At 34.2% G+C, this 21635-nt stretch overlaps 1 protein-coding gene across 2 annotated transcripts in view; it reads right to left on the reverse strand.

Moving 5' to 3' along the window:
- TMCO3 (transmembrane and coiled-coil domains 3) overlaps positions 1 to 21635 on the reverse strand; it is a 54827-nt gene that overhangs the window by 12777 nt on the left and 20415 nt on the right. For both annotated transcript variants that reach the window (XM_044670503.1, XM_044670502.1), the window contains 3 exons: positions 19487 to 19673; positions 17017 to 17134; positions 4361 to 4556 (listed from right to left, as the gene is read on the reverse strand). In XM_044670503.1, coding sequence (XP_044526438.1) covers positions 4361 to 4556; positions 17017 to 17134; positions 19487 to 19673 — 501 coding nt within the window. The remainder of the gene's footprint in view (positions 1 to 4360; positions 4557 to 17016; positions 17135 to 19486; positions 19674 to 21635) is intronic.

Here is a 21635-nt window from a genome sequence, read left to right on the forward strand (position 1 = left end):
CTTCCCTCTGTTGCTTATTTCCAATTTATTCTCATTTATCTTATATATAACACATACACATAGTTTTTTTGCATTTTGCATTGGTCTGTGAGCTCCTTGAGAACAGAAACTGCCTTTCTTTGTATTCCCAGAACTTAGTATGGTGTCTTTTACAGAATGGGTTCTTAATGCTAGTTGAATTACTAATTAAATTAAGGTGTTGACTAACTGAGGAAGACTTCCAGAGAATATAAGTAAAAATTTGCACAAGTGAGAAACATTTACAAGTACTGGAACAGACAAAATAGCTCTCTGAAAAGAACTTTGAATCGAGAAACCCACCTCTAACACTGATTAGTGAAGTCAATAATAATTTTTCAAGTACTTCCTATGTGCCAGGCACTGTACTTATTAACAATGTGACCATGGACAAAATAAGTCTTTGTAGCCCTTATTTCTTCATCTATAAAATGAGGATTATAATATCTCTTAAGTCCCTACCACATAGGGTTGTTGGGAGGATCAAATCTGGAAAAAATCTTCAAAAACCTTACAATAAAGTCAAAAATTAGGTTTTCTTAATAAAAAAAAAAGGTGGCCGTGAGAAATAATAAAAGCAGAGGAAAACATATATTAAAATATTCTTTTATTGTCTAATGTTGCAAATGATTAAAACATTAGTAATAGGGTCAGTAGTGACACTTTAAAACTCGATATTAAAATTTTACTTTAAGAAGTCAAAGTAATTGACTAATATTGTTATGAATCAAATACAACATCACAGCTTTGCAAACCTTTAAATACTATAGTACAGTATCTACACAATATTGTCCATTATTATTCCATCTATTTCCTTGGAACATTACAATGAAACTGAACAAAACTCAACATTCTCATTGTTTCTCTACAAAATTGATTTCTTCCATTTCTTTCATTGGGATCATCCTTCTAATATCTAAATCTAATTGTTTTTAAACTCTTCTCACCCCCTATATTCAATCTATCACTATACTCTGCTTATTCTTTCTCTCTACTATCTTAAATTCCCTTCTTTCTCTTCAGTCACATTGCTCCCATTCTAATCCATGTTACCTCAAATCTATATGATTGTTATACCTTTCTGATATCTGATTCTAATATACATTGCTCAGTTACCACCAGATCCTCTACCCCAAATGGCTCTTCAATGTTTTTTGGATTAAATCTAAATTCTGTATTCTGACAGAGTTACATCTTATCTACATAACTTGTTTTCCCATTACTTCCCAAAAGGTCTCTTCCACTCCAACCAAGCTTGTCTCATAACTCTTTCACACATACGGCATCTTCTCTACTGCTTATCCTCTCCCTCAGCCCCCTACCTCCAGAGTACCAGGGCCATACTGGTAAATGTTACCAGCTCTCTGAGGGGAAGGGAAAAAAACCCAAATAAACTTCTTTGCAACATATTTTAAAGTTCAATCTGCATTACTAATATTTTCTCAACCTAGAATTTCTTAAGTCTAGACAATCAACAAAAGAATAAATCAAGCCCTGATTTATGGCACTTGCCAATTTCTGAAGTAAAAATGTTCACGCTGAAAATTTAACAACTAGCTCTCACAAGCCAGTACAAGCTGGTTCCAGCATATTGCTGTTAGTGACTGCTTTTCTGTTCTTAACTATAAAAATGCTGCCCATTCTTCAAGGCTCTTAAGTCCTTAGCTTTCAATAAAGTATTTCTCAATTACTTTGGTTCACACTGATCTGTCCATTGTACTGCATTTTTTTGTCCATACTACTTAAATGGTGTTACCTGATATATATATATATATATATATATATATATATATATATATATATATATATATATATATATTCTTGCATCCTATACATGTCTTATTTCCTTAAGGATGTAATCTTTTCAAAGTTCTACATACAGAGGATAGATTAGGGATATACTATTTATTGAGTCTGATATACTACTTACAAATGACTACTGATTTAATTCTTCAAAGTTAGTGCTTTTCCCCCCATATGCAACATTATGTTTCTACTCATTAAATCTGTAGGTAGTTAAAATTTTGAATGAGTTGAAAGTGATTATCTGTATACTTTTTATACATGATTTACATCATATATAATTTATATAATAAATAGAAAAGAAACAAAATAAGTTCCATTTTGGGGAAAGCACAAATATGTGTATAGAACTTCCTTAAAGAATTAAAGTATATGAGATTTTCACTGATTTATTCCTATCTCAATTATGTAGATTTATTCAGAGAATTGTCTTCTTATTTTTTATTTGTTTATTTATTTATTAAATCCATATCTTCTGTCTTAGAATCAACACTGTGTATTGGTTCCAAGGCAGAAGAGTGGTAAGGGCTAGGCAATAGGGGTTAAGTGACTTGCCCAGGGTCACACAGCTAGGAAGGGTCTGAGGCCACATTTGAACCCAGGACCTCCCATGTCTGAGTCTGGCTCTCTAAACCACTGATCCACCTCACTGCCCTTCTTCTCCTAACTTATTTTTTATTTATTTATTTTTTTCCTGAAACCTTTACTTTCTGTCTTGGAGCCAATACTGTGAATTTAGGCAATGTTAAGTGACTTGCCCAGGGTCACCCAGCTAGGAGGTGTCTGAGACCAGATTTGAACCTAGGACCTCCCATCTCTAGTCCTGGCTCTCAATCCACTGAGCCAACCTGCTGCCCCACCTCTTCTCGTAATTTAGAGAGAAAAGTAGTAATACATTACAAGACCAGAATTTCATTTCTTAGTCTTTCACTAAACTGAGACTATGACCTATAGATTTCAGTGAATTTAAAATAAGGCCTCTTCAAAACATCAGCATATAAAATTTTCTTTAAAAGGATTTTTTTTTGTTTTCAGAGAATTTTCATTTTAAGTTTGATAGTTTGGGAAATAATAGACTCAATAAAGTATTGTGATTATCATTAGAAAAGTACTATTCTTTAAATTTCAACATTTATACAAAGTCTAATACATAGTTAAACTTAATTGTGAAATTCTTTTAAGAGTGAAATGAAACACATATAGCCTAGATCAAGTTTCTGGCTGCCTCAGAAGTAGGGTGAGGCAGGGAGAGAATTTGGAACTCAGAATTTTGGAAAATGAATGTTAAAAGTTATTATCACGTGTAATTGGGAAAAATATTATATATAAAAATAGTAAAGTGAAAATGTGCTTATTTCATATTTTTATAAAATATTTATAAAAGCTCAAATAATTTGTATAAAAAGAAACTTTCTTTTAGAAGTTAAGGTGTGAAGCTTTTTCTCTCCTTAAAAATAATTTAATAAAGTTGAGCTTATCAAAAAGAATCTTAATGCCACATTGTGGAAAATAAGAAAAAATTAAATTGTCCTCTTTTGCCCTCATTATAATTATGTCCCTAAGATCTCATGAAATATATGTCCTTTAAGAAAACATTAAAAATCCTGTTTATCTTTGAATATTTTGGGCTTAACATTGAGTTCTGCATTTCTGGTTATTTACTGTTTTTATATTAAAAGTAATAGAAGTTTCAATTCCATTAACCATATAATCAGTCACTCAGTCAGTAGCTAGAAATTTTTTTGTTGTTAGAAAGGAGCTCTCTGAAGTGGAATTTCATAGTGTACCACTTCCTTTATTATATACTGCTCTTTTACCCAATAAAAATGCCATTGTGACTCTGTATTAACATAAAAAGAACTCTTTTATTGCTTCAAGAAATTGCATATTTATTACTTTTAAAAATTCAAATCTGCTCTCAACTCAAGTGACTGTACTTTATCCAAAAGTTGGCATTGTAAAATTGCTTTTGTACTACTGAACTTTTATTTCAAATGTGAAACTATCTGAAAGACTCGGGAAAAGGCCAGATTTGAAATTAGAGCTAATGTATTTAATTTCTTAGTAGAGCTTTTTAAACGTCAATTAAAAAAACAAAGTGTTAGTATAGCATTTAAAGGTAAAACCACAAGATTCTTAAAGCTATGTTAACCAACTGATTTTACTCTATGGACTAACAATGGATACTATAAATAATCTCCATTCAAAAAGTAATTTAATTTAAATAATTAAGTAACAATGACTACATTGGTCCAAGTATAGAACTTACTACTCCTATCTTCTCCCTAAAATTTGTTTGTAGAAACTCTGAGTGAAGTTAGTATTATCTTTCATCATATATACCCCATCTACTACCAATTTTTTTCTAAAACTTTCAAGGACCTGTCCTCAGGGTATGACCTATATCTGGACCAATGTGATAATATTTAAGAGTTATAAGTTCTTATGATCCATCACTAATTAAAACAAAGTATTTTTCTTTAAGCAGAATATAAATCTTCTCAAATGTAAGAAAAATATATTGTCATGTAAAAATTACCGTTAACATTAGAAAGATGAAGGCTGATATTCCTAAAACAAGGATTTCTTTATTTCCTTTGCTCTCCATATGCAGCTTTCGATAATATGGGCCTATAAGATAAGTCTTTATAACAAGACATACAAGAAAAACAGTAACCAGAGAAATGAGGATTTGACCAATCAGTATCAATATTCTCAGTATTTCCAGGAGAATGCTGTAAGTAAACAAAAAAGAAAAATGTTATTCCACATTTAAAATCTGTTTCTTCCATTTCCACTGACATTAGCTTCCAGCTTTTTCTTTAAATTAATTACCAGACCATTATTCCTATTTTGAAATTCTGAAATGAAATCTACAAAATCATATAATCCTAAATTTAAACTTTACATTTTATATTGTAGTTTGAATCAGACATAGGAGATAAAATTAATTACAAACTATCTTGGTTTTTTGTTTTTGTTTTTGAAAGTCCTTATTATCTGTCTTAGAATTGATACTTAGTATCAGTTCCAAAGCAGACAAATTTTTTTAAGGACTAGGAATTAGGGTTAAGTGACCTTCCCAGGGTCACACAGCTAGTAAGTGTCTGAGGTTAAATTTGAACCCAGGACCCAGGTTTGGCTCTCTATTCACTGAGCCACCTAGCTCCCCCAACAAATTACTCTGTTAAGACCAAAAACCTATGTTGAAAAGATTTTCAAATGCAAACCCTATTATTTACCTTTTTTGGGGGAACAATATTTGATGTAGCAAAATTCCTATTCAACAAAAAAATTAATATTCATTCAAAGTTCTTGTACATATCACAAGGTTTGACTTATATCCCAGAGTTACACAATTAAAGAAATCATAGCAACAAAGTAGCTAATTAAACTTCCAGCAGCATATTCTTTATCCTCTTTTAAAACCAGAATCCCTTTATTTTCCAGTGAATTTAACATAATTATTGATTCAAGCACAGTGAGAATAATCCTGTTTTATTTTGCTTAATCTCCAAAACGAAAGTACGAAAGGTACTAGTTCCTTTATAGTAATTACATTAAAAAAAATAACAACTTTAAAATTTTTTTTATTTTTAAAATATTTTCCATGTTTACATGATTTATTTTCCCCCCCACCCCCCACCTTCCAGAGCTGACAAGCAATTCCACTGGGTTATACAAATGCTATCATTTGATATCTATTTCCATATTATTCATTTTTGCAATAGAGCAATCTTTTTTTTTTGTTACTTTTATTTTTTTTTATTTTTTTATTTTTAAACCCTTAACTTCTGTGTATTAGTTCCTTGGTGGAAGAGTGGTAAGGGCAGGCAATGGGGGTCAAGGGACTTGCCCAGGGTCACACAGCTGGGGAGTGTCTGAGGCCAGATTTGAACCTAGGACCTCCCGTCTCTAGGCCTGGCTCTCAATCCACTGAGCCACCCAGTTGCCCCAATAGAACAATCTTTTAAAGCCAAAACCCCAAATCATATACCCACATAAACAAGTGATGTCATGTTTTTCTTCTGCATTTTAACTCTCACAATTTCTTCTCTCAATGTGTAAACCTGATTCTTTTAACATCTAAAGTCATATCTTATTTAACCTTCTTCACCTTCATTGCTACTGGAACCCCAATAAACCCTACACTCCAAGCTGAAAAACCCAGAATTATTTAAGTCCAAAGATCTATAGTAAAAGTTGTCTATCTGAAACTTAAATGCATTTGTCTCATAAATTTCTAAATTAAACTTCTAACTATTTTTTAGAAATAACTTATTTCTTGCCAACTTTATCTGTTTTCTGCCTATGACATTCTGGGGAGAGATTTTATTCTGTAGGTTTAATTTGATTACTTGAAAGCCAAACAAATAATCATTAGGTAATATTATTAATTATTTAGTTAATATATTTAATTAGTTAATATCTTTAAATGGTCTCCTTCAGTATACTGACTTTACTATTGAAAAGTCTGGTTATTAGACTGAAGACCTGCAGTGAGTCAAATGCTTACTTTCTAAAAAAACAAAAAAAAATGCATTAACTGAGAAGCCAAAGAATATAACTACTCAAACCTAAAAAAGGCAATTTCACCTCAACCCATGGGTGAATCAAAGATTCAGAAACTTTGGTTACTCATACTATGAATTAATTCTCAATTGTATCAGATAATTGAACAGTTAATCTGCTTTTTGGCTGCTGCAACTCTTTTTCAGAACTGCCTCAAGTTCAGAGTTCCACATTTTAATAATATGAAAAGTATAGGTTCTCGCCAAAGCTGTGTTACTCACTACTTTTGTGGAACTCATTACTATGTAAAATCAAGGGTTGGATTAGATGATTTTTCAGTTCTCTTTCATCTCTAAAAAGTTAGGATTTATAATTACTAATAATCAAACTTCAAACTTTATGTTTGAAATTCTTGTCATAACTCTTCTATTTCTAAATTTTTTTGTCGATTTACATGAGATTTATGAAAAATATTCAACAACTTTATTCTGTTTGAACTCAGACACCTTTAATATTAATGAATTATTATATCTCTTTCAAGTATATTGACAATGAAGTTGAATTTTAGTGTTTAGTACTGGATTGAAATTTTGTAGTTAGAGAAATCAGAAACACTAGTTCCTACAAGTGGCTAGTAAAATGGCAAAAATAAAAGCTTTTTTTGGATTTAGGATTACAAAATGAAAATTATAATTAGATGGATATTTGTGTTCCACAAGTCTTAATGGAAGGTGAACTACCTTCTAGCTCATAAAGAAATGACCATCTCTACTATCCAGCCATGTAACTTTGGACAAGCCACCTAATCTAAATCTCAGTTTCATCATCTGTAAAATTAGGGGGTTGGACTAAATGATCTTTAAGGTACCTTCCAGTTCTAATTCTATGATCCCAAGTGTGGACTCCCAAGTCAAGCAACAAATTCATAGCATACTCAAGATACTACAAAACCTGGAATATATAAAAAGGTTTATATTTATAGAAACTAAAATACACATCTTAGCCAAATTTTCATTAGCCAGCTTATATTTTAAATGGTTTGTACAAATGTATACAGACCTACCAATGCACACATGATTATTGATTTGTGAGAGAGAGAAAGAACAAAACACATGACATAGTACCTAGAATATATTAGGCAACTTAATAAATTTTTTTGATCAACATATCTATGTGAAGTTTTCTTTTAGACTCTGAAGGCTAAGGTACTTGACTTTAAAAATAAAACAACATAAATATTCCTACATTATGCTGAATGCCACAATTAAAAAATGTTGTTTCAGGACGCCTTTATTTGATAGAGTTATTGCACATAACTTGGGGTCATTACTTTTTTTTATTTAAAAATTTTTTTAATTTTTATTTTGAATATTTTCCCATAGTTACATGTTTCCTGTTCTTTCCCTCTCCCCCAAACTTCCCTAACCCCCCTAAGCCAACACACAATTCCACTGGGTTTTACATGTATCGTTGTGGTTGCCACCACAAAGAGCACAGCTATAAATATTTTTGTACAAGTCTTTTTATCTATGATTCCTTTGAGGTACAAAACCAGCAATGGTATGGTTGGATTGAAGGACAGGCAGTCTTTTAGTACTCTTTGGGCATAGTTCCAAATTGCCATCCAGAATGGGTGGATCAGTTCACAACTCCCAATTTTACCACATTCATTACTCTCCCTCCAACATTCATTACTCTCCCCTTCTATCATTTTAGCCAATCTGCTAGGTGTGAGGTGATACCTGAGTTGTTTTGATTTGCATTTCTCTAATTATTAGAGATTTAGAACAATTTCTCATGTGCTTATTAATAGTTTTGATTTCTTTATCTGAAAATTGCCTATTCATGTCCCTTGCCCATTTACCAATAGGGGGATGGCTTGATTTTTTGTACAATTGATTTAGCTCCTTGTATATTTCAGTAATTAGCCCTTTGTCTGAGTTTTTTGTTATAAAGATTGTTTTTCCCAATTTGTTGCTTCCCTTCTAATTTTGGTAGCATTGGTTTTGTCTGTACAAAACCTTTTTAATTTAATGTAGTCAAAATTATTTATTTTACATTTTGTAATTTTTTCTAACTCTTACTTGGTTTTAAAATCTTTCCTTTTCCAGAGATCTGACAAGTATACTATTCTGTGCTCATCTAATTTACTTAAAGTTTCCTTCTTCATTTTCAAATCGTTCACCCATTCTGAGTATATCTTGGTATAGGGTGTGAGATGTTGATCTAGACCCAATCTCTCCCATACTGTTTTCCAATTTTCCCAGCAGTTTTTGTCAAATAGTGGGGGTTTGTCCCAAAAGCTGGATTCTTTGAGTTTATCGTAGACTGTCTCGCTGAGGTTGCTTACCCATCTTATTCTACTGATCCTCCCTTCTGTCTCTTCATCAGTACCATATTGTTTTGATAATTACTGCTTTATAGTACAGTTTAAGATCTGGTGCTGCTAGGCCACCTACTTTCATATTTTTTTTTCATTATTTCCCTTGATATTCTTGGTCTTTTGTTATTCCAAATGAACTTTGTTATAGTTTTTTTCTAATTCAGTAAAAAAGTCTTTTGGTAGTTTGATAGGTATAGTGCTAAATAAGTAAATTAATTTGGGTAGAATGGTCATTTTTATTATGTTAGTTCATCTTACCCATGAGCACTCAATGTTTTTCCAATTGTTTAGATCTAGTTTTAATTATGTGGAAAGGGTTTCGTAGTTGTGTTCGTGTAATTTCTGTGTTTGTCTTGGCAGATAGATTCCTAAGTATTTTGTATTGTCTAGCGTGATTTTAAATGGTGTTTCTCTTTCTAACTCTTGCTGCTCTAATGTGTTGGAAATATATAGAAATGCTGATAATTTATGTGCATTTATGTTGTATCCTGCAACTTTGCTAAAGTTGTTGATTATTTCCATTAGCTTTTTAGTTGATTCTCTAGGATTTTTTAAGTAGACCATTATATCATCTGCAAAGAGTGATAGCATGGTCTCCTCATTGCCTATTTTAAGACCTTCAATTTCTTTTTCTTCTCTAATTGCTACTGCTAGTGTTTCCAGTACAATGTTAAATAATAGAGGTGACAATGGGCATCCTTGTTTCACTCCTGATTTTATTGAGAATGCTTCTAATTTATCCCCATTGCAGATGATGGTTGCTGATGGTTTTAGATATAAACCATTTATTATTTTTAGGAAAGGCCCTTCTATTCCTACACTTTCTAGTGTTTTCAGTAGGAATGGGTGTTGTATTTTGTCAAAGGCCTTTTCAGCATCTATTGAGATAATCATATGATTTTTGTTGGTTTGCTTATTGATATGGTCAATTATGTGAATGGTTTTCCTAATGTTGAACCATCCTTGCATTCCTGGTATAAATCACACCTGATCATAATGAATAACCCTCATGATCATTTGCTGGAGTCTTTTTGCTAGAATTCTGTTTAAGGTTTTTGCATCTATGTTCATTAAAGATATTGGTCTGTAGTTTTCTTTCTCCGTTTTTGATCTACCTGGCTTTGGGATCAGTACCATATTTGTATCATAAAAGGAGTTTGGTAGAACTCCTTCTTTCTTTATTATGTCAAATAGTTTGTATAGTATTCGAATTAGTTATTCTTTGAAGGTTTGATAGAATTCACTTGTCAATCCATCTGGTCATGGGGATTTTTTCTTAGGAAGTTCTTTGATGGCTTGTTCAAGTTCTTTTTCTGACATAGAATTATTTAAGTGTTCTATTTCTTCTGCTGTTAACCTAGGCGATTTATGTTTTTGTAAATATTCATCCATCTCACCTAGATTGCTATATTTATTCCCATAAAATTGGGCAAAACAGTTTTTAATGATTGCCTTGATTTCCTCTTCATTAGGGGTAAGGTCTCCCTTTTTATCTTTGATATTGATCATTTGGTTTTCTTCCTTTTTTTAAATAAGAATGACCAGTACTTTGTCAATCTTATTTGTTTTTTCAAAGTACCAGCTTCTAGTCTTATTAATTCAATAGTTCTTTTACTTTCAATTTTATTGATTTCTCCTTTGATTTTTATAATCTCTAATTTAGTTTTTAACTGGGGATTTAAAATTGTTCCCTTTCTAGTTTTTTTATTTGTATGCCCAGTTCATTGATCTTTGCCCTCTCTAATTTGTTAATATATGCACTCAAGGATATAAATTTCCCCAAGTACTGCTTTAGCTGCATCCCACAGATTTTGGTAGGATGTCTCATCATTGTCATTCTCTTCAATGAAATTATTATTTCTATGATTTGTTCTTTAACTGATTTTGGAGAATCATATTAATTAATTTCCAATTAGTTTTTGATTTGCCTGTCCATGTGCCCTTACTGATAATTATTTTTATTGCATTATGATCTGAAAAGGTTACATTTATTATTTCTACTCTTTTGCATTTGTTTGCTATGTTTCTATGCCCTAGTACATGGTCAATCTTTGTGAATGTACCATGAGCAGCTGAAAAGGTATATTCCTTTCTGTCCCTATTTATTTTTCTCCACATATCTATTAACTCTAATTTTTCTAGGATTTCATTCACCTCTCTTATCTCTTTCTTATTTTTTGGTTTGATTTATCTAGATCTGATAGAGGAATATTTAGATCTCCCACTAGTATAGTTTTATTATCTATTTCCTCCTTGAGCTCTGCCAATTTCTCCTTTAGAAATTTGGATGCTATTCCATTTGGTGCATACATGTTGAGTACTGTTATTTCCTCATTGTCTATATTGCCTTTTTTTTCTTTTGAAATTTTTCTTTCTTAATTTTTTAACATTTAATAATATTCATTTTTTAGAAAAGTTAACATGGTTACATGTCTATATTGCCTTTTATCAGGATGTAATTACTTTCCCTATCTCTTTTAATCAGATCTATTTTTACTTTGGCTCTGTCAGAAATCATGATTGCCACGCCTGCCTTTTTTTCCTCAGTTGAAGCCCAATAGATTTTGCTCCAGCTATTGACCTTAACCCTGTGTATGTCCACCTGCCTCATGTGTGTTTCTTGTAGACAACATATGGTAGGATTTTGGTTTCTAATCTGCTCTGCTATTTGTTTCTGTTTTATGGGAGAGTTTATACCATTCACATTCAGAGTTATAATTATCAGCTGTGTATTCCCCAAAATTTTGGTATCCTCTCCTAATTCTACCCCTTCTTCTTATGCTTTTTCATTTTAAACCAGTGGTTTGTTTTAAATCAGTCCCTCTTGTCCTCTCCTTGGTTTACTTCCCTTTCCACCCCCTCCCTTTTCATTCCCCTCTTATTATTTTTAAGGCCTAATGAGTTCCCTTCCCCCTCTCTTCCCCTCCTTTTATTAACTCCCCACCCCACTGCCCCCCTTGGTTTATCCCTTCTGACTTTATCTGTAGGGTAAGGTAGAATGTGATATCCCAATGGATCTAGCTACTCTTCCCTCTCAGGATTAATTCCACTGAGAGTAAGGTTTAAATATTTCCTATTGATGCTCTCTTCCTCTCCTTCTGATAATAGAATTCATCCCCTCCCCTTCCCATGCTCTCTTTGTGTGGCATAAATTATCCTATTTTTCTTATTCCTTCAAGTTTCTCTTGGTATCATCTTTAATCCCCCCCCCATTTTTCCCCCATATCATCTTAGACCATTTAGTACTCCAATCTCTCCCTATGACTAATTCTTCTAATTACTATAATAGTGAATACAATTTTTTTAGAATTACACATAATATTTCTCCATATAGGAATACAAATAATTTGATCTTATTGAAGCCCTTGAAGAAGGAAATTTAAAAATAAGAGTTTTCTTTCTTTCCCCTCTCATTCTTATTTAGCTTTTCATGTTTCTCTTGGTTTTTGTGATTGGATATCAAACTTTCCATTTAGTCCTGGTCTTTTCTGTGCAAATACTTGGAAATTTTCTATTTTGTTGAATGCCTATACTTTTCCCTTGAAGTATATAGTCAGTTTTGATGGGTGGGTGATCCTTGGTTATAGACCCAATTCTCTTGCCTTTCTGAATATCATGTTCCAAGCCTTGCGGTCTTGTAGTGTGGTGGCTACCAGATCCTGTGTGATCCTGATTGGTGCTCCTTGATATCTGAATTGTCTCTTTCTGGCTTCTTGTAATATTTTCCCCTTAACTTGGAAGCTTTTGAATTTGGCTATTACATTCCTGGGGGTTGTCTTCTGAAGATTTAGTGTAGAGGGTATTCTATGGGCTCTTTCAATGTCTATTTTGCCTTCTTGTTCAAGGACATCAGGGCAGTTTTCTTGGATAATTTCTTGTATTATAATATCTAGATTTCTATTTGTCTCTGATTTTTCTGGAAAACCAATAATTCTCAAGTTGTCTCTTCTAGACCTATTTTCTTGATCTGTCATCTTCTCATTGAGATATTTCATTTTTCCTTCTATTTTGTTAGTCTTTTGACTTTTCTTTATTAATTCTTGTTGTCTTGTGAGATAACTTGCCCAATTCTAGCCTTTAAAGACTGATTTTTGGCTATTATCTTTTGGTTTTCCTTTTCTGTCTGGTCTGTCTGGCTCTTCATGGCTTCCAGCCATGTCATTTCTGGTCTTCAATTTGCTTATCATTTCATTTGATTTCTTAACCTCAATTTCCAGTTGTGAAATTCTGCCTTTTAAACTGTTATTTTCTTTTTGAACTATTTCTCACTTTTCTTGCCAGATCTCTTCCATCTTTCTCATGAACTCAGATTTGAACTCTTCAAGAGCTTGTGACCAATTTTCATTTTTTTGGGAAGGTTTGGATGTCTTTAATTGTTTGTTCTCCTCTGCTTTCTGGATTTTTTTCTGTGCAAAAGTTATCAAGTGTTTGAGCTTTTTTCTTGGTCTTTTTGGTGGTTATTTCTTGGGCCCTGCTTGTCATCATTATACTGGTTTTTCTTTCTCAGCCAGAAGTTCAAGTGAGGCAGGCAGACTTTCTGTGTATAGAGGTAAGGAGCAGTTTTTGCCTGAGGCTACTTTGAGTCTTCTGGCTTCCACTGTCTGCTAGGCCTCTGTTGTCCCTGGCCCCTCTCAGCTTCACTCCTGCACCCAAGGTCTGCGCTCCCCAGCCTCGTGGGGTCTCTAGTCTAGCTATTCTCAGGGTCAAGCCCCTGGTGGTCCTAGTCAGCTGCCCAAAGCCCAGAAATTGGTCCACACTTGCTCCTTTGCCTGAGGTGCTCCCCTGAGTCTCAGCGTGCTGAGCTGCTTCCATTGTCCACTGCCTCTCTCAGCTCCACTCCTCTGCCCAAGGTCTGTGCTCTCTAGCCTCCTGGGGTCTCAAGTCTTGCTCCTCTCAGGGGCAAGCTCCTGGTGTCCCAGTTAGCTGCCAAGAAGCTAGATTTTGCCCCCCACCCCAACACTGGTGCATAACCTCTGGCTCTGGTACTATGGGTGGGGTGGGGGAGGGTTGATTAGTTCACGTTTTGATGGGAGCTATTTCCCTCCTTTTAGAGTGGAAATGCCCAGATTCCATGTGCTTTCAATATTGCACCCTATTGTGGGGTCCCTTCTTTCATTTGGATTTGTTTGTTTTGTCCTTTGGAGGTATGCTGGTGGTTGTTCGTGAGGAGAGTTAAGCACCTTGTTCTACTCTTCAGCAATCTTAACCCGGAAGTCAAGGGGTCATTACTTTTTAACCATCAAAGGTTTCTGAAAATTCTGTTTTTCATCAAGTTTAACTTTTTATATCAATGAGTTTGTTTATTAATATTTTTTAAGTTGTAAATTTCTGAATTATCCAGATTGTTATCCACCCAGAATTCAGAAGCATGTACAATGTACAGTCTGGCAGAGAGCCAGAGAAGCTATCAAGAAGCACACCAAATACTCTTCTGTAGGGAAGACATTTAGCATAACAATTTACTTTCAACCTAAGTCATCTCAGATTAGGTTTTAAATATATATATATATATATATATATATATATGGTTTCTTATTTTCAATAGGTTGAGTAGAGATAGGATTATTGGTCTGATCTGAGAGAATCCTGTATGGTTTCTTATTTTCAATAGGTTGAGTAGAGGTAGGATTATTGGTCTGATCTGAGAGAAACCTGTAATAGTCAAGGAAAAGAGAACTCAAATCTTTCTTCTTCTGTTCTACATATTCTTCTCCAGTGGCATCTTCTTTCTTTTTTTCTTCCTCTTCTCCTTGGCACCTTCTTCCTCTTCTTCTCCCTTTTCCTTCTACTTCAGAGGGGACTTGTCTTTGGCTCCTCAATGATCTCTTCCACTTCAATCTGTTCCTCTTGAATGTGACTGGTGTAGTAAAAGGGAAAGGCATGTCACAATATTTTTTCAATTTTTCTGACCCTCTTAATTCCTTTGATTAAAGTTAAAGAAAATAAAAACAAAAACACATTCTCCCTCTCCACGAAAATTAAGTTGTACAAAAAATGTATGAACATGTCAAGGATATGTAATTTCATCAACGCAGACATGCTTCCACTGACAAAAGACTGCAATCCCTTGATAACTTAGTAAGTGGTTTTCCATAGTTCTCATAAAGAAAAAAATGAATCCTCCCCAATGGCCAATTTGATAATGAACCTCTCAGAATTTAGTTTGCCTAGTCCTCAGATAACAGAGAAATAACCCTTTTCTAGATTTATACTTGAAGCCTTACTAGCTTGATTGAATCTGCCAGAGCTTCTGTTCTACTAGCAAAACTGCCTATAGGACATCTCCAAATAGATGCCTAGTAAACATCTTAAATTCAAGATGCCCGAAGTTAAACTCATCATCATCTTCCCAAGCCCTTCCACTTCCTAAATCCTATGGCTGTGGAGGGTCCCCTCATCCACATTCACAATCTCGTGTTATCCCTGACTCATATTCTCTCTCTCTCTTTCATATAACTATCTGTTGCCAAATCCCACTGATTTTGTCTTTTGTATATACAACATGTCTTATATATACCATTATTTATTTTGACACTGCCACCAACCAGGTACAGACCCTCATCTCCTGCCTGGAATATTGAAACACCTAACTAATTGGTGTCCCTGCCTCAAGTCTTTTGCCTCTGCAATCCATCTTCCAGTAAGCTAGGAAAGTAATCTTTCTAAATCACAGGTCTGACTATGTCTTCTCAGAAAGCACTACTGGCTTCTTATGACCTCCAAGATCAAATATAGAATCATCCATTTGGCTTTAAAGCCCTTTATAAACTGGTTCCCTCCCCCTTTCCCATCTTCTTCTTCCAGGCTCTCTGAAATCCAGTAACCGTGGTTTCTTTGCTTATCCCCAAACAAGACACTTCATCTCCTGATTCTGAGTGTTTTCACTGACTACCATCCATGCCTAGATTCTCTCCTTCCTCATCTGGCTTCATTCAAGTCTCAGCTAAAGTCTTATTTTCTAGCTCCAACTTATTCTGTAAACATCCTTTTTTGTTGTCTAGCCCATTTGACTGTGAGCTTCTTGAAAGCAGGTTTCTGTCTTTTTCTTTTTTCCAGCACTTATCCCAGAGCCTGGCACACAGTAGGTACTTAATAAAAGATTCTTGACTGTTGTGAAAAAGAACCCTTTTTGGATTGTATAAATTTCTTGTATGTTTATTTTTAGGAAATCAGTTCTAGTCACATTCTGAGTGGCAGTGAGGCATCATGGGTAAGTGGGTTGGCTGCCCATCCTTGGTTTAAAGTGCTGTCCTGGCACGTACTGGCCGTGTGATTGTAAGCATGTCACTTAAACTTCCACTGCTCCAGACAAATCTCTGAGACTATAAATTATGGAGACATTACAAACCCTCAGTTTTCCATATTAATGAATTAGAGGCATGAATCTTGTCCCCACTTCTCCAAAAAGAAGTAATGCCACATATAACAATATTTTAAACTGACATTGCTGCCTGCATCATTAAATTTGTCTTTTAATCACTTATATTGTTGTTACAAGTAATTCCCATCTGTGTAAAACAAGAGTAAGATTCTTTAAAAGACAACATAAATATCTGATTAATCAGTAGTCTACAGCAGAGAACTCCCATATTAGATAAATTGTAGGGAGTTGCCCTGGGGCACAGTCACTAGCTCAGGGCTGCCAAAGCCATTAAACCTAGATTTGAATATAGTGGTTCAAGCCCAACACTATAGCTACAGAATATCATACTTACTTTTTTTTAAAGGAACCACTGTAGCAAAACCTGCTGAGAGTATTTCATTTTGTCATTTGGCTTTCATTTTGCCTAATTCTTTTCATAAATTCATTTTTCCCCCCGACATGAATCCTAATCAACCCCCAAATAAAAAGAAACTCTTGTGTAAAGTTTGGAAATTCATTTTTACCAAGATAGAATTATACTGTTGGAAAAATCATAAACTAAAATATGAGGGGAGAGTTAAGTAGGACTGTGGATAGAGTGTTGGGCTCAGAGTCAAGAAGACTCATCTTCAAATCTGGCTTCAGACACTTACCAACTGTGTGAATTTGGGCAAGTCACTTACCCTGGTTTGTCTCAGTTTCCTTATCCATAAAATGAGATGGAGAAGGAAACAGCAAACCATTACATGACTTCTTCCAAGAAAACCCCAAATGGGGTCATGAAGAATTAGATGACTTAAAAAGACTGAAAAAAACCAAACACATAAGAGGAAATCTAAATAGCTATACCCTGAGAAGATTTTCATTTTTAGTACTATTTCATGAAAAACTAATCTGAAAATAATAAACTGTAATAGGAAATATAATAAAATTTAACCTGGAATATGTATTAGCTCCTGCTTGTATAAGAGTTGGCATAATAGCTATGAATAATCCAAGCTGTACATCTTGCATTACCAGCATGCCAAGGAGCACACTGCTGTAGTCAATATCACCTATTTGAGAATAAAGAATGGTATTAAAAATACAAGTTTAAAGTAGTGTAAAATATCTTATAATATAAATACTGTCATGCTGATTTGCTCTGAAACTTTAATCACTAAATTTTTTTACCATATAAGAACAATGCAGATTTTAATTTTTTTCAAGGTAAAATTGTCAAAATATTCCAGGTAATATTTTAATAAGGCTTCCTGGAATAAAGTTGCTTACGTCATTTACATATGCCTATATTACCTTTTCACAAGTATCATTGCTGAGGATATTTTTGCATTTGAATTGATGACAAATAAATTTCATTCAGTGCCAGAAATGTGGATGAGCAGATTTCTTTCTTAATGCATATTTTGTCTTCGAGCTAATCAAAATGGCCTGACCTATATCTCTACTCTCAACCCCAGCTCAGTCTAAACCCTTAAAAAAGCATTAAATTCTCTTGCCAACAAGAGCAGTGTTCCCATTACAAAGCTATCATTGCTTGCACAATTAACATATAGTCAAAAGAAAATGTGTGGAAGAAGAGAAAGTAGATTTGAAGGTGAGTGGTTCAGAAATAACAGTAAAATGCTGGTAAAAGTACACAACTAATGGAAAGAACAGAGAGGAAAGTTGTTTTTGAAAACTAACCATTTTATATTTGCTAAATACTTTAACAAGAAAACTCTGAGATGTCTGTATTTTGAAAAAGACCATTCTGGTTTTGATATCTATTTTTTATTACATTGTAACTAGAATTATCCTGGTTTACAAATACAAGTAGTGCCTCTGCTCTGAGTCACTTTTGGAGCATCTAAATCAGGGGCCTGAATTCACAAGCAGTAGAATCTATTTCACATACTTGAGTTTTATGAATCTAATAATCTGCAAAGTATTGGCAGTGGTGCTCAATATTCAACCAAGGAATCTGACAGCCTTTTTGGAAATAATTTGTTAATCAAACACATCATCTAAATATATTCCCCAAAATATAATTAAAAAGTAGTGATACTTTTTTTTTAAAACCCTTAACTTCTGTGTATTGGCTCATAGGTGGAAGAGTGTTAATGGTAGGCAATAGGGGTCAAGTGACTTGCCCAGGGTCACACAGCTGGGAAGTGTCTGAGGCCGCATTTGAACCTAGGACCTCCAGTCTCTAGGCCTGACTCTCAATCCACTGAGCTACCCAGCTGCCCCCTAGTGATACTTTTTTGCAAAAATGTTTTGAGGAAAAACTTAATGAATATTTTAGAAGAGATTATGTATATATGAAAACCACATTCCTAAAACAAGTCCTGTCATTTGAACTAAAATTTAGCCACTATTTTTTTTTATAACTAGTACACTATTAGCTAAAAACATCACTTAAGGTTTAGTTCTTCACACTGACCGTGATTTAAGAAAAAAAAAAGGATAATAGATTTAGAGGTGGAAGGGGGCTTTTAAGTCATTTAATTCATCCATTTTATAGATAAGCCAAAGGGGAAAAAAATTAAGGGTCCAAGAGCAAAGAGATCATTAAGTGGCAAAGCTCATAATTCAAAATCAAGTCTCTTTCACTCCAAATTCAGCAGCTTTTCCACTTGTATTATTTCCTCCTTGCTTTGTTAAGGGCTCCCATGGAGGGCCTGGTGGGGAGAGTGAGAGAGGATCTGTCACGAGTTTGGCTGTAAGCAGATGGAACCCAGTGCACACTGATTACCAGATAATGGTGGCAAATCAGTAGCAACATTCACCCATCCTAGCTCATCTCACTTATATCTAGCTGAGCCTCTGAAAAACTGTTCTACCATAGCAGGGTTATTCCATGCTAAGTCTGCTAATCTTTTTAAGAGATTTTAAATTAAAATTAAATTAAAATCCAAGGATCTGAAACACTCTAGTTAAAATCTGGAAACATTTTACATGTTTGATTCATAATTTTCTGCACCTTTTATCTTTACTATATATTTTTTATGTTCATCAAAACTGCAAAACAATTTCCAACCAAGTCCTAAAAATAGATTTTGGAAATGCTTTAGGCCAAACAGCACTTTTATCAGTCCTTACAGCACTCAGGAGTACTAAGCATCAATACTAGTAGTTACCAGTATAATAAATCATAATTGTATTGCCTACTCATTTTTTAAAACTTAATTTCTTTCAGGACTACAAACTACAAGATTTATAGGACTGCATTTTTCAAAACCAGTAGTATGAATGAGATGAATTTAGAAGAGCTCAATTCCATTTGTGATACAACCAAAAGATTAGTCAAGACCTAAGAAGATGACAAGTCTCAATGCTTTTATTGCTTGACTTAACCATTAATTTATAAAATAAATTTACTCTATGTATAATTGAAGAAATTCATGTAACAGTATATCACCTACCTTCTTTATCACCTCGGGCACTACCAACAAGGAACCTGGACACCAAGGGTGTGCTTGATAAGGATAAACAAGTAGAAATAAAAACACTTTGTGTTGGTCTGATTTGTAAAAAGTGTCCCCACAATAAGCCAAATGTAATCATTAGGAATGTCATATAGCATGAGCCTTGCAAGGAGATCTTCCATACCTTAAAGAGAACAAATTTATTTAAATATTTTAATAACTTAATAGGATATCTCCTTTCCAAAGCCTGAGGTGCCACATACAAATAAAACTAGATTGCACCTTTAAAGTACGCATTGAACATATTAGCAAAATTTTCCCAGCTAAGCATGAACATATACTTACCTTGACTAAAGGCAGTATGGCGTAGTGAAAAAAAACATTGAATCTGCAAATCAGGAGTCATGTTAAGCCTTGGTTTTGGCACTTATTGGCTGGGACAACCTTAGTGAACCACTGAAACTGTTAGCCTCACATTTCTTGTCTGTAAAGGGAGGATCCTGCTCTACCTTATAGGATTGTTTTGGATATCAAATGAAATAATGAACATCATAGTGCTTTGCAAAGCTTAAAGTACTAAATAATGTAAAGTAGCATCAGCTACGTCCCGGGCATTATGAGAGGTATAAAAGACTCTAACAAATATTTATTAAAGGCCTCCTATAAAGTACTGTTCTAGGTTCATGGAGATACAAAGATAAAGAGTGTCACTGTCCTTAAATATCTCATTCTATTAGAGGCGGAGAAGAATACAGTTTCTGTCCTCGAGGAGCATTCACATAGTTGGTAAAACAAAACTATTGATACTCTCTTTCTCCCTTTCAATTGTATTCATAGGAATGTTTTGATGAAACTTTGATCTTATCAATCTGAATACACCCTCCAATAACGTGGACAGCAATCCATCTCTGGTCACCCATCCTGTGAGAGTCACATGCAACCATCAATCTACTGGGGCGTAAACTACCCAATAAGCTGGTGCCTTCTCTCAACTCTCTTGACAACACATGGATGGAATACACAGGATGTCCATCAGTTAGCCCTTGCTTTCACTATGTAACTGGACCACTGTTATTTCCAAGTCATACATTTTTCCTTTATGTTGCTTCTTTGAAATTTTTCATTTGTAATGTATTATAGCTTGTTCATATTGATCACTTATGTAAATGTGAAAATATACCATATAATATCTTCAACATAATTATGTGTATAATATATTTCATATATGCATAGAGATAAATGAGTGGCAGTGCTATATACTGGAAAAAGAGATAGCTTGGAAGTCCTGAAGATATGAGTTCGGGTTCTGCTTCTGACACATACTGGCTACGCAACCCTAAACAAGTCATCGAACCTCTCTCAATGCTGTAGGCAGCTCTCTCAGTCTCTAAGTTGCAGAGAAGGGGCCAATTTTTTCCACTATCCTGGTACTCAATGATGTGCAGCCATATCATATTCCTAACTATTGTTAAATGCCTGCACATCATGGAACACCAGGATGGTAGATATACTCAGGCTGTAGCATTTTACCAATGATAACCTGAATGTGGAAAGGCAGTGGGTATAGTCAGCACTACAGGCAAGGATTCAAGTCCTCTGAGCCATACTGGCTATGTGACTCTGGCAAACTCAATTAACCTCTCAGTGCCCTACCTAGGTTAACTTCCTTAAGAACATAAATTGTAGAGCCAATGACATTGAGAAAAGTTTCTTTTGGGAATCATTTATACCAATGAAATCATAGGTCTGGTTTAAAAAAATCTTCACGCAAAGATTGTAAAAGTCATAATAGTTGTGTATACATGAAGATTGGTCAGGTAGCAAGAAATTGAGACATATAATAGATCCAAGCGTCACACTGATATTCTAAAATATTAAAATAAGGTCTCTAGTGCACCAAGTAGATTCCCCATGGTGGATTTATGGAATATTTGAATAAAAATCATAACGGGATAGGATCGCTACTGATGACAAGATTTCACTGGAACAGAGTACCTCTTCATTTAGATACCCATCTAAGAAATCATAGATTTGCCAAATTCCCTGATTTTATAGGGATAATTCTCCAAAGAACATGAGCTGAAAAGCAGTTGCTATTTTACTTTTAAAGGCAATTTCCTTATCAAAGTTACATTTCAAAAGCTGT

This window comes from Gracilinanus agilis, chromosome 3, assembly GCF_016433145.1.
Source record: "Gracilinanus agilis isolate LMUSP501 chromosome 3, AgileGrace, whole genome shotgun sequence".
Classification (NCBI taxonomy): domain Eukaryota; kingdom Metazoa; phylum Chordata; class Mammalia; order Didelphimorphia; family Didelphidae; genus Gracilinanus; species Gracilinanus agilis.